At 41.4% G+C, this 13,286-nt stretch overlaps 2 protein-coding genes and 1 long non-coding RNA gene across 3 annotated transcripts; 1 reads left to right on the forward strand and 2 right to left on the reverse strand.

The window, feature by feature from the left end:
* Window positions 1-1,200: 1,200 nt before the first annotated feature.
* Window positions 1,201-5,301, reverse strand: LOC124488602. Its single transcript, XM_047051302.1, has 10 exons — window positions 5,218-5,301; window positions 4,738-4,820; window positions 4,055-4,138; window positions 3,693-3,767; window positions 3,285-3,602; window positions 3,150-3,200; window positions 2,234-2,797; window positions 1,790-2,071; window positions 1,431-1,612; window positions 1,201-1,292 (listed from the first exon to the last, which is right to left on the reverse strand). Exons 7-10 carry the CDS (start codon window positions 2,786-2,788, stop codon window positions 1,238-1,240), a joined length of 1,074 nt encoding a protein of 357 aa, XP_046907258.1. The 5' UTR covers window positions 2,789-2,797; window positions 3,150-3,200; window positions 3,285-3,602; window positions 3,693-3,767; window positions 4,055-4,138; window positions 4,738-4,820; window positions 5,218-5,301; the 3' UTR covers window positions 1,201-1,237.
* Window positions 5,302-5,998: 697 nt separating this feature from the next.
* Window positions 5,999-6,669, reverse strand: LOC124488592. The gene is made up of 3 exons (XR_006958721.1): window positions 6,595-6,669; window positions 6,228-6,312; window positions 5,999-6,036 (listed from the first exon to the last, which is right to left on the reverse strand). It is a non-coding gene; the product is annotated as an uncharacterized LOC124488592 (long non-coding RNA).
* A 422-nt stretch (window positions 6,670-7,091) lies between these two features.
* Window positions 7,092-9,576, forward strand: LOC124488591 (E3 ubiquitin-protein ligase TRIM39-like). Its single transcript, XM_047051290.1, has one exon. The coding sequence runs from the start codon at window positions 7,116-7,118 to the stop codon at window positions 8,748-8,750; it is 1,635 nt and encodes a 544-aa protein (XP_046907246.1). The 5' UTR covers window positions 7,092-7,115; the 3' UTR covers window positions 8,751-9,576.
* The last annotated feature ends 3,710 nt before the right edge of the window (window positions 9,577-13,286 follow it).

Here is a 13,286-nt window from a genome sequence, read left to right on the forward strand (position 1 = left end):
TTATTACTGTATATAATATGTTGGTGGCTTTTAGAAGCTAGTATATTTCTTAAAGAAAGTAAAGTGTTTTACTCCAGTAACAAAGCATCAAGTCATGACTACATGTGTAAATTGTCATCCAAAAGAATGAATGTATTGTTAGCTTCCACTATTGCACTTGTATTTGTGTACTAATTTAGAAGGGGATTTATGTGAAGAGTTAACTACAGGTAACAACTATGGATGTGGAGGAGCATACCAACGTCACCTCAAGGAAATGAAACAAAACAGATACTTAAAGGATGTCCTCCTCGACCTTTTTGGTCTTTTTAAATCTAACTATTTGTATTATCCGTGTGGTCCTTTTGCCATTTAAAATGCTATCTTTTCCCGGTTTTCTGCAACCACGCTGCGCCGCATCCCGAATGTTTACAAACATATAATTGGTCTCTGAATAATATCGGAGATGTGTCACGGTCACGTTGGTTGGCTCGATACAGCATACGTTGTGAGAGCCAAACTGTGACGTCAGGAAGTGTTTTGATGCCGAGGGATCCAACTTTCGCTGCTAAGGTTCTGTAATGTCTAGGTGACGGCCATGAGATTTTCCATTATTCCACTACGGCCCAAAGTAGAGTTTAGACTACACATTTTGTCAAGTTTACATTGAAACAATATTTGTAGGAGTTTTTCTGTGTGACCACATTTGTATTCTTTCCTTTATCAGACTCCCAGAAGAAAACACTAGTAGTCCATCTCCACTACAGCAAGCCCACTTGAAGCAGTGCAGTAATAATCATCAAGTAGTACCCATCAAGAAGCAATACCAAATAATACACAAAATGTTAACTTTATTGAGAACAACGTTTTGTCAAGCATCTGTGATATGAAAAAAAGTCTGGTGTGCAACTGATGATGTCATAAGTGTGTATGTCTACATGATCTCTGTGTAGTGAAAGAGAGAGTGAGAGAGAGAGAGAGAGAGAGAGAGAGAGAGAGAGAGAGAGAGAGAGAGTGAATGTGTGTGTGTGTGTGTGGGAGAGAGAGAATGTGTGTGTGTGTGTGTGTGTGTGGGAGAGAGAGAGACAGAGAGAGGGAGAAAGAGAGAGTGAATGTGTGTGTGTGTGTGTGTGTGTGAGAGAGAGAGAGACAGAAAGTGAGAAAGAGAGAGAAAGCTAGTTAATGTGTGTGTGGGAGAGAGAGAGAAAGAAAGAAAGAAAGAGAGAGAAAGAGAGAGAGAGAGAGAAGGAGATGTTTGTTAAACATCTGAACAACAGCCGCATATGAGTTTTCGTGACAGCCACTGGAGAAACCTGTCAATCATAAGAAAAAACATCAAATGTAATCTGCCATACCAGTACGCATTCTCTCATCCTTAAACTAAGGGTCTTACTGTCTTCACCCACATTCTACAACCCCCTCCATTTAGCCTTTCTGCTATCTGCCCTTACCTCTTTCCCACATTCTTCTTTTTCTCCTCCTCCACATTGGTTTCAGAGTATTCCTCTGGCTGTTTGTTATTGGCTTCCAACACAAGCAGTGGTTTGACATGCCGCTTGGTTTTGGCCATCTTCTTCCCTTTGCCGGCCTTCTTCTTCTCCCCTTTGCAGGTCTTCTTCACCTCCATCACATCCTGAAAGCAGAACACAAGCTTACATGGATGAATCACTGAGCTGAGAAAAAATATCACCAATGAAATCATGGTTCTTTTCCAGCCTCATTAGTCCGCAATGTATTTAATTAACTTAAATGTATTTATGCTTTAACAGTGAATATCATCACATGTTTGCCTGTGATGATAATGACCTACCTGTTGGAGCCCGTCCAGTCCTCCTTGGAGCAGCTTCTTTACATCCGCGCTCAAGTGGTCAATTGGTGCCAGACGACGGGGGGGTAAATACTCCACAGCAGGCAAAGACTCAGGCCACGTAGGAGTCACAACTCCAACGGTGACACGGTAGAGGGGAGTCAAAGCCCGGGGAAGCTGCAGGTTGGGGAGGAGGGCCTCAGGAGTAGGAGGAGTCAGAGGGGGGGATTCAATGGCGTCCTCAATGCGGGGGACCACATGAGTGATCTCTGTCTCAGGTAGATCCTGGGGAGACACAAGAGAGTCACAAGAGAAGACATAACCTTTTGGCCTGTGGGACCCGGAATATTGCTCTGTAGGATGATAATCAACAAACAGTGCCATGCCACACCTTGAATCAAACAATAGCTGAATAAATGAATATGTAGGTCTGTACTAATTACTTACAACACGCTGGATGGAGGACTCCTCTTCCTGAGAGGGTTGGACCTGTGGTGGGGAACGACACACCTCGGGTGGTGGGATCCTCTCAGTACAGGCCGTGCAGGCCATGCGCAGCCTCTTAACCTCTCTCTGCCAGTTCTCTAGGCCCGTCAGATTGATATCATCTTTGCAGTCCTCCATCACCACTTGGATCAGCGCATCGAAATCTTTGCTGACCCGCATATACTTCTGCGCCTGAATCTTCTGGAGCCTTCTCCCTCTGACTTTATAAACAAGTCTTCTCAGCGACGCACCCATCAGGCCTTTTCCCTGGCTCTTCACACGAGACATCTCTTCGAAGTACTCGTTGGTGTCCAAGAGCTCCTCCTTGGCTTTCATAAGGTCCTGTTCCAGGGCAACCAGTGATTTTTGGAACCTTTTCATGACTATTGTGTCACGGGACTGCCTGTCGCGCCTCTTCTGATCTTGTAGCATGGGGGGGTGCACGTCATTAGAGACGCAAGGCTCGGTCACGGCTCTCACAGGAGAAGGAAGAAGGCCCTGGGCTTCGTAATCCATAACATGATTCTAGGGAGACCAAAAGTAAAGTACAATGTGTAGGAACAGGGGAGAGGGAAAATGTTAAAATATGAAGATCCATATGGGGAGGGAGGTCACGTGGGTCAGATGGCTGAGCAATTAGGGAATTGGGCTATTAATCAGGAGGTTTACAGTTTGATTACCGGCCGTGCCAAATGAAATTGTGTCCTTGGGCAACGCACTTCACCCTAGTTGCCTTGGGGGAATGTCCCTGTACTTACTGTAAGTCGCTCTGGATAAGAGCGTCTGCTAAATGACTAAATGTAAATGAGGGAAAAGCTGATTCAGCACTAGCAAAAAAAGCCAATTCATTGACCTTTTGTCACACACATACACCTACCAGGCGTTTATCCGGAAGTGGATTCTGCTGGCGGTCACGGTCCCCATCAGACTGTGAGTCAGATGGAAACATATTGTTCACACAGTCTATCTTCAAAATGTAATGTACCTTGATGCTTTTGATGCACAAACTGACCAGAAAATCTCTCTCGCTGACTGAACGTAGAGAGAGGTCATCGTAATCTACGGTTTGACGGATAGTGTTCCCACCACGTTCCACTTCCTACATTAGAGACACAGTCACTCAGAGGTATTTGACCATGTTTGATGATTAACCATTTAGGTTTATGTAAAATAAGGATCTTACCAATTCTGTGTCATCCCTTTCACCTATCGCTATGCATACATTACTGACCAGAAAATCTGCCTCATCAAAGGAATGGAGTGAAAGATCATCCTGATTTTTCCAATCCGTTTCCACCTCTTTGATAGTTGTCCCATCATGGTCAACTTCCTACATTAGAGACACAGTCACTCAGAGAGGTATTTGACCATGTTTGCGTTTTAAACATTGAAATTTAAGTTGATATTATTAGGCTCTTACCATTTTTGCGTCGTCCATTTCTCTAACCAGTCCTGACCTGACTGGAAGAGTTTGGTTTCGGCACACAATGATTGGCTGTGAAGCAATTGAGAGAGAAAACGTGTCACTTTTGTAACTCCAATGCTGTTGAGGTTTAATTTACAGGCCATTTGTGGACTGACTCTTGAGTCTCTTTTTATTGATGTGGTCAGTTATAACAAAACACAAAAAAAATCTAAACTTGCTTTAAATGTATTTGATGCGATGAGATTGACAGTAACTGCATAACAAAAGTGTGGATTAAATTTAGAATTAAATTATGTTTTATATGTAAGATTACAATAAGTAGGGGAAATATTAATGTGTAAATAAGAATTACTCACCAAAAAGCACAAAATAGTCTGAAAAGCCTGAGAAAGTCTTCTGAAAAGATTGCAATACAAGTCTTCAAGTTACTATTCACCTGCCTGTTCAGAAGAAATGTGATGTAGCTGTGTAATGTTTCATTTAAGTATGAATATACACCATTATGACGTTTTTGTACGTCATAGCATTCAAACATACTTTTTATACAGAACGTATGTCCGTAAAATCAATGTGTCAATATTCTTCATTAGAAATGTGTAATTAGACACAAGCATGTAGCTCAGATGACTCGAATAAATAATACGCAAACAATGCCCACTATGCAAACTACAACACGTAGGCTATGCGATAATTGTTACTTTGCCCATCTGCACTAAACGTTCCGTCATGTAGGACAGATTCGATTTTGAAATCCATACAAGCCTAGCAGTCCTTTACCTTGGCAACATCTTTCTTGTCTGTATACCGACCAGAGCCATTAAATTATTATTTGTATTAAGCTTTAATGATTGATTCATTATCAAAACTTGCTTTAAATGTAATAGAATTTTGAATCTGAGGGACATTTTCTTAGTTGTACAGCCATGATATTTACGGTAACGCATAACAAAAGTGTGGATTAAATTGAGCATACAATTATGTTTTGTGTAAGATTACAATAAATACGGGAAACATTAATGTGTAAATAAGAATTACTCACCAAAAAAGCACAAAATTGTCTGAAGAGCCTGAGGAAATCTTCTGAGAAAGCTTACAATAGTCTTCAAGTTACTATTCACCTACCTGTTCAGAAGAAATGTGAAGTAGCTCTGTAATGTTTCACCTAAGTATGAATATACACCATTGTGACGTTTTTGTACGCCACATCATGTGTAGCATTCGGACATACTTTTATACAGATAGAACGCATGAAATAAATGTCAATATTCCTCATTAGAAATGTATTACACACAACCACGTAGCTCAGATGACTCCAATAAATAATACGCAAACAAATGCCCACTACATACTACAGTATGCTATACTTGGCCCATCTGCACTACATGTTCCTTCATGTAGGACAGGTTTTATTTTGATATCTACACACAGCCAGCAGTCCTTATGTTGGCAAAATAAAAAATAAAGTATTATTACTGAGCTTTTCTTTTCTTTATTTTTTAAGAAAAGTAGTACTGCTCACGTTTCCCACGAAAACATTTTAGATAGCTACTTTGCATGACACCATCTCTCGCTAGCCCCGCCAGCTGCTCCAATCCAATTGAACTGTTCCTGCTGGAGAAGAGGTTCAGTGCAGGAGAGGAACTGTAGCAAGTCGTCATTTTAAAGGGAGTTATTGTAGCTTCCCAATAAGGGCCGACAATTTTAAGTAAGAAACAGAAGAGTACTGCACATTTTAACCCTTCTGTTCCTGACTCAAAAATGTAAATTGTCCTAAACCTTTTTGAAAGTAAAAGAAAAAGGTGCAGTGGTCTCTAAAAAAATTCCAGAGCTTATGTCAAATGTCTTACCTTCAAGTTAAAAATATTTACTGAACATAAACCATGTACATGGAAGGAACTGGCTTCACAGTCTTTTGTCCTCAGTATTTCCATCTAGATCGTTTAAATATTTCACCTCTAGATAAATGTGACTAATGCCAGCATCCTCCCACAGATCCAACACAAACACACATGACATGCTCTCCAAGAATCCAAAGACTGAGGCAAAAATGTTAGTTAAAAAAAGAAAAAAAAAGAAAAGGCCTCTCCACTTGTTTTTAGGTGTCCTTGTTGCTCCCCTTTCCCACTGAGGTTCCAAGTCTCCTTCCATCTCATTCTCAAAGGCCTCACATAGAGATGAAGAACTGACTGTATGGGGAAAGGGGAGGGAGGAGCGTGTGCAACAGCCAGCAGAGAAGGCATTCTAAGAAGTGGAGTCAGTTGCTAGCTCCAACTGACCAATCACCATAGCCGATTGCTGATGGTTTCGACTTAGAACGGACCGGACATCTGAAGTGAATCTGCAACAAAAAAGAAAAAAATATATATAAGTATGGAGTATATACAGTAATATATCATGTATATTTTATACAGACGCTTAAGAGACAAAGAGGGGGCTCGGAACCTGTGACCTTGTTCTGTAGCTGTTCCCACCCCTATACTGAATGTAGACTCATACCAAAACAGTCCTGTCAGTGTTTTACAGACATACCTCAGAGCATCTAGCATGGGTAGCAGGTTTAGCAGGGCTGTGTCACTGGGATCACTGAACCATGACTTGATGGGTATTGCATTGTCTGCAATCACAAGTTCAAAGTCAAAGTATTATTATTTATCAAATACACAGTGACAGTGTCAACTTGAATGAAATGCTTGAGACCAGTATCCATTCAACAATGCTAAATAAAGAATTTAAAAAAAGAATATATGTGTGAAACTATAAATACAAAATCAAAATATATCTGAGGAGCAGTGCAATTAGTAATGCAAAAATATGTAATATTAAGGAAGTAAGTCCAAGTAGCCAATGAAAGCACAGTCGATACATTTTTACTGTCCAGTGATGGACAGGTACTCACCTGGATGGCTGCGGTAGGCCCCAGGCGAGTTGTCCAGGATGACCACACTGGACAGATCATGGTGGACCACAGACAAGTCTTTAATATAACTACCAAGGTCCAGCGTACAGTGCTGAACAGCAAGAAAACAAATAAACATTAACAATCACTAACGGTTGACAGTTCAAAGGTCAAAGAAAAAATGTGTACTAATGTCACTTCTCAGTAGAATAAATGGAGGCGCATGTTTAGAAATAAATACCTGTTCCTACCCTCTCTTCCTAAGGACCATTTACTGAACTGCAGTGCATACAAGTGCATCAAGTAAATGTATGTGACAATCGTTAGTTACATGAAGGATATAAGTCAGGTAACATCTGGCCACTATTTGTTCTTTTTAGTTCTTGTTTGTATTAAAATAAAAATGATATAAGTGACATAAAGGAAAGAATGTCAGTGTCTTTACCTGTCTGTAATATCTTCGTTTGAGGATGCCCTTGTTTTTGATACACACAACACACACTTCACGTCTTATTCTAGAAATGGCTTCCTGCAGCAGTCTCCTGTCTGAAGATCAGTTCCATTGTTCTATCTGTCTGGATGTGTTCACTGATCCTGTCTCTATTCTATGTGGACACAACTTCTGCAAGGCCTGTATCACCAAGTACTGGGACAACTGTGACCTGTGTCAATGTCCCATGTGTAAAATGACTTTTGATAAGAGACCAGATCTCTATGTTAACACTTTCATCTCTGAGATGGCTGCTCAGTTCAGGAAGTCGGAGCCACTGACACAAGCTACAATCAGTCGAGACCTGCGTCCTACTAAACCTGAAGTGTCATGTGACATCTGTACAGGTACCAAACTCAAGGCCCTGAAGTCCTGTCTGGTTTGTCTGGCCTCTTACTGTGAGACTCACCTGGAGCCTCATCAGAGAGTTGCAGCCTGGAAGAAACACAAATTGATCGACCCTGTGAAGAACCTGGAGGACAGGATGTGTCAGAAGCATGAAAAACTGTTAGAACTCTTCTGTAGGAAAGACCGGACGTTTGTTTGTGTCATGTGCATGAGAACAGATCACAAGACTCATGGCTTTATCACTTTAGAAAAGGCGTATGAACAGAGGAAGATTATGCTGGGACAGATGATGGACGAGATGAAGCAGATGATGGAAGAAAGATCTTGGAAGATTCAGGAGATCAAACTCTCAGTAGAAACCAGCAAGACAGATGCAAAGAAAGAGATATCAGACAGTATTCAGGTATTCAAAGCTCTGGTGCGCTCCATTGAGAGAAGCCAGGCTGAGCTCATTGAGGTGATTGAGGAAAAGCAGAAAGCAGCAGAGAAACAGGCTGAAGGGTTGATTCAAGATCTGGAGCAGGAGATCACTGAGCTGAAGAGGAGAAGCATTGAGCTGGAGCAGCTCTCACACACTGACGACCACCACCACCTGCTCCAGAGCTTCCCATCCCTGAGCACCCCTCCACACACCAAGGACTGGTCTGAGATCAGTGTCCACAGTGGTCTGAGTGTGGGGGCAGTAAGGAGAGCTGTGTCTCAGCTGGAGGAGACACTCAATAAAGAGATGGAGAAGCTGCCTGAAGTCAAGCTGAAGAGGATTCAGCAGTATGCAGTAGATGTGATTCTGGACCCTGATACAGCATGTCATCAACTCATCCTGACTGAGGATGGGAAACAAGCGAGACATGAAGAAATAGAGCAGGATCTCCCTGACAACCCAGAGAGGTTTGATTATTGTGCCCGCGTCCTGGGAAAGCAGGGTTTCTCCTCAGGTAGGTTCTACTATGAGGTGCAGGTTGAGGGGAAGACTGGGTGGATTCTGGGAGTGGTCAGAGAGTCCATCAACAGGAAGGGAAGGATCATACCAAGTCCTAACAATGGATACTGGACTATATGGCTTAGAACTGGAGGTGTGTATGAAGCTCGGACTGGCCCTGATGTCCTCCTCTCCCTGAGACAGAAGCCCCAGAAGGTGGGGGTGTTTGTGGACTATGAGGAGGGTCTGGTCTCTTTTTCTGATGTGGAGGCCAGGTCTCATATCTACTCTTTCACTGGCTGCACCTTCACTGAGAAACTCTATCCACTCTTCAGTCCTGGTTTGATTTATGGAGGTACAAACTCTGCCCCTCTGATCATCACTCCTGTCACACATTGAAAAACGATGAAAATGTGATTACAAAATATTAATCTGAACACACTGAAAAAAAAGACGTGGTGTTGCCACAGGGAAAGTGTCACTATGATTACAAAACAAATTCAGAATCAGATATTCTCTAGTAATAGTTTCCTCTGATGGTTTAATGAATGTTATAAACAAGTGTATGATTATAAAACAAAGGATAAACAAAGCAAAAAAAATAATGGAATTATCAAAAATGATATTTGAATAAATCATGAATGAATGACAGATTCATGAATGTGTGTCTGATATTTTACAGTAATCACAATCATTACCTTACATCTAGTTAGCCTTTATATAACCCATCCTCTGCTTGTATTACACACCTCTTACGGATACATGTGTGTTCCCCACATCTGGTGTTGTCCTCCACTCTAGGTTCATCTTCAAGGTCAGGGGTCAGCAAGGTCAATCCTGAATCTACTGATCGTCCTCCTCTGTCCACCAGAGGGGACACATGTCAGGTCTTTGTTCTCAGTACCTCCATCTGGGTTGTCTCTTCCTCATCTCTTCTTTCTCATCTCTTTACTGAATACATGGAGCTCCCTGACCTTGAAGCGAAGAGAGTTTTGCAAAGACTCTCCTGACTCCTTCTGTTGTCATTCTAATCTTACAGTCTGAAGTAAATTGTTCTCTTCTGTCAGCTGTTGAGCATTTGTATTTACTGTCACTCATTGTCACAGACTCAGACATATATACACACACTTGTTACAGACTGCATTTTATATTTGTCATGTCAGGCATTCACCACTAGATGTCCCCCTACATCAACACATACAGTATTTTATCTAGACTTGTAGGACAGTACTGAGTGGAACATGAATCATGACAAATGATTGGGTATTACATTGGACAAGCTGCTGTCTTGGTAACAACACATAGACTAACACGGGAATAGGTATTACCAGGATGAGAACATGCTCTGTGTGTGTGACACCTCAGATCAGGCTTCAGGTGGTCCAGTCACTGGTCTGATCTCACCTGGAGTTCTGCCCAGTCACATGGTCAGCAGCAGCAAGGAGAGATCTCAACAAGCTGCAGGTGACTCAAACCAGGCTGCTAGATCAGTGCTGGAGTGTTCATTTCACTGTCAAACATCCACTTACATTTCTGACTAATAAAGACAATGCTTGTATGGTAGCTGACCTCATGTTACCAATGTCCATCGTTGTGTGATAGACCTTAGAGAATGAATGAGTGAGTGTGTGCTCTGTATGTGACAAAGAGGGGAACATACTGTCAAGGGAGGTTTGTATGGATGTCAGACTCTCTCCAGTTGTCTATGAGTGGTGAACAGGGTGATAGACAGCTTTGCCTGCTCAGTGTTGAGTGTTGTCGACTGAAGGAAAGTGAGGTACAGAGTCTAGGTGTGATGCTGATTAGTTTATTCCTGGTTTAGGGATGTAAAGTCCTGCTGTACAGACAGAGTACAGGGTTCAGGTGGGATTCAGACACCAGTTGTATTGTAGGAAACATTACAGGTGCAAAGACCATTAAGGTTAACGTGGTGCTTCATTATGTAGATAATATACACATGCTCACTCTAAATCCATAAATACACACCATACATAGGCATACCCATACTTATATTCATCACATATACGATGTACATTCACCATCTTCTCTTTGTTTGACATTCTTCCCTGCTCTCTATTTTCCTTTGTCTCTCTCTCTCTCTCTCTCTCTCTCTGTGTCTGTCTTCGTGTCAAGTTATATCTTGGTAGCATGTTTCATTCGTCATTACAAACAAGTAGGGGAAGTCAAGTATTGAGTAGTTGTGTTGAGGTCAGGGTCATTTCATGTCTTCCTCCTCTCCTGCCAGGATCTCTCCAGTGTTCCCCAGCATGAGGTGTTACTCCTGGACAGGAATCCTACACCTTAGTCCTGATCACCATGGAAAAGTGCTGCTGGGGTTTACAGTTTTCTATATGGTTACTGTAGGTTACAGCAAGCAGATCCTAATGATATTAGGAATGTCCCAGGGCCGTTCTTTTGCGCTCTGTTATTCAGCTCTCTATCAATGAGCAGGTTTTTGTGTTAGAAACATAGTTAGAGGGACCAGCTGAAATATCTGATTTGCAGTAGCTCTGAAGTAACAAAAGCCATCCAGTTATGCTGACTTGTTTGAGAGAAGTCAGCAATAAAGGGTACACCTTTGTTCAAGCTAGGCCTGGGAGGGGGAAAGCCTCTTATCATTCTTTTTTCTAAACTTAGGTGATTCCAGTGTCAGAATTGTATCTAATTCATTTAGTTTGAGAGTGTTTATGTTGTTTTCTACTAAGAGATCAGAAAAACGGAGCAACGTAAGTACTAACTGGAGAGAACAGAGATTCAATCTGACCTGTTTAATTTAAACTCACGTGTACAACAGTGTTTCGGGTAATTTTTCAATACTATACTATTTGTATAGATCATTACTCTATTTGTGAAAGTGCGTATACCTATACAATATACAGCTTTGCTTGTAAATAGTTCCACATAGCATTGATAAAAAGCCCCCAGTCTCAAGCTGAAAAGACAGCAGATTTTCTCATGATTTCAAAGCGTAATTTAACATACTTGTCCATGTTTTTTTTTTCATTTGAATATGGATGGATAGTTAACAACCCATTATTCTGTGGTGCAATGAACTTAAAACTCCTTTTCAACTCAACTTTACAAGATCTTTGACAGGTTGAATAGCATTCACGAAAAAGGGTTTCTACTGGTTTTGTTATATAAACTTGCTTTAAGCCGCATCGAAATATAAGCCTCACCACCACAAGAAACATTTGAAATCGGTGTTTAAACCGTGGCTTTATTTCCGAAAAATACTGTAATGTAATCAAACGTGTGGCCAAAATCACTTTTTCTTGAACAATTCACAATCTCAAACTGTCATGTAACAAATGACTCTTTGACTCAGCTCAGTTTTCATGGTTTTACTTTTGATCTCTCTCTCCAGTGTAGAAATGGAATCCTGTCCCTCATGTGTTCTCTGATCCTGTCTGTACTCCATGTGGACACAACTTCTGCAAGGATTGTATCACCAAGTACTGGGACTATAGTGACCAGTGTGAATGTCCCATGTGCAAGGAGAACTTTGAAAAGAGACCTGATCTTCGTGTCAACACTGTCATCTCTAAGATGGCTGGTCAGTTCAGGAAGTCAGAGCCACTAAACGCTACCATCAGTCCAGAACTGCGTTTTACTAAACCTGAAGTGTCATGTGACATCTGTACAGGTACTAAGCTCAAGGCCCTGATGTCCTGTCTAGTGAGAGAGCCCCAGTAGCAAAAGAGACAGGAGGGAACTACACTTGCTGATGTGTCTCCTCTTTGTGGTCCTCCATGACAGTCAGTATAGTATCAATGGTGCTGAGGATGACCAGGACCATGACAGTCTAGTCTCTCCTCATGCTCCTCACTCTGCAGCACTTTGGTGAGGATCTCACCCATGCACACACACACACATACATACACACACACAAACACACATATACACAGATTTACAACACGTACACAGTTTGCGTTGTAGACTAATTTTAAACCATTTAGTATATGAGTCACAGACAGCACAATACAGTTTTTCACGATTGCTAAAACACATTTCTTGAAACAGTCAACCATTTTCACAAAACCAAATATTCAAACTCAATTTCCAAAACCTCTGACTCTTCTGGCAAAATCAAACACTCGCTCCTAAACCATGTAACCTGTGCTAAAAATCAAACGATGCTTTCAGATCATAAACACAACCAATCAATATATAAACACTATGGAGCAATTATTAGACACAACACAAAAAAGAGAGAGAGAGAGACAACACACACACCTTCGGCGGGAGTTCAGCCAACAAGCTGGCTGTGATGTGCCGTGCCCCTCCTTATTGCTGGGGTCAAGGTAGCAGAGGTCAAAGGTGAAGAGGTCACTGTGTAATTCCGGAACACACAGAGACCGCGGTCAAACTCAGTTCATTTAGTCAGTCTAGAGAACAATCAAACACTCAATAGAGGTAACTTTTTTTTTTTGAAAATAAGCTGCGACTTGTACCTCCGATTATTCCCGTATTTGTCTTGCGGTGATGCGGCTTATATTTTGGTGTGGCTTATAGCACGTTTTATAACAAAAAAAACTGTAGAAACATTAACTATAAATGTTTATAATATTGATACAATACACTAAACACTTCGGTTTATTTCTGGACGTACTATCCGCAACCAAAGTGTGTTACACAACGGCATGCTGCTCTCAATCTATCCCACTCATTTACTTACATTTACATTTTACATTTATGCATTTAGCAGACGCTTTTATCCAAAGCGACTTCCAAGAGCGAGCTTTACAAAAGAGCATAGGTCACTGATCATAACAACGAGGTAGTCCCAAACATTGCAAGCAGCCAAAACATGAAGCATAAATTGTGAAAAAACTAGTGCCAAAAGGGAAGACCCATAAGAGCATGCAGTTATACAAGTATACAAATTAAAACAACATGAACCACAAAAAGTGCAGGACTGTACCTGTGGAAGAA

This window comes from Hypomesus transpacificus, unplaced genomic scaffold (genome assembly GCF_021917145.1).
Source record: "Hypomesus transpacificus isolate Combined female unplaced genomic scaffold, fHypTra1 scaffold_146, whole genome shotgun sequence".
In the NCBI taxonomy this organism is placed as follows: domain Eukaryota; kingdom Metazoa; phylum Chordata; class Actinopteri; order Osmeriformes; family Osmeridae; genus Hypomesus; species Hypomesus transpacificus.

Coding starts and splice junctions, on each gene's coding strand:
- LOC124488602 (XM_047051302.1), bottom strand. CDS start 2,788: ATGGATTACGAAGCCCAGGGCCTTCTTCCTTCTCCTGTGAGAGCCGTG. Junction 2,072..2,233: donor AGTCCTCCATCCAGCGTGTT/GTAAGTAATTAG, acceptor GTGTCTCCCCAG/GATCTACCTGAGACAGAGAT. Junction 1,613..1,789: donor GACTGGACGGGCTCCAACAG/GTAGGTCATTAT, acceptor TTCTGCTTTCAG/GATGTGATGGAGGTGAAGAA.
- LOC124488591 (XM_047051290.1), top strand. CDS start 7,116: ATGGCTTCCTGCAGCAGTCTCCTGTCTGAAGATCAGTTCCATTGTTCT.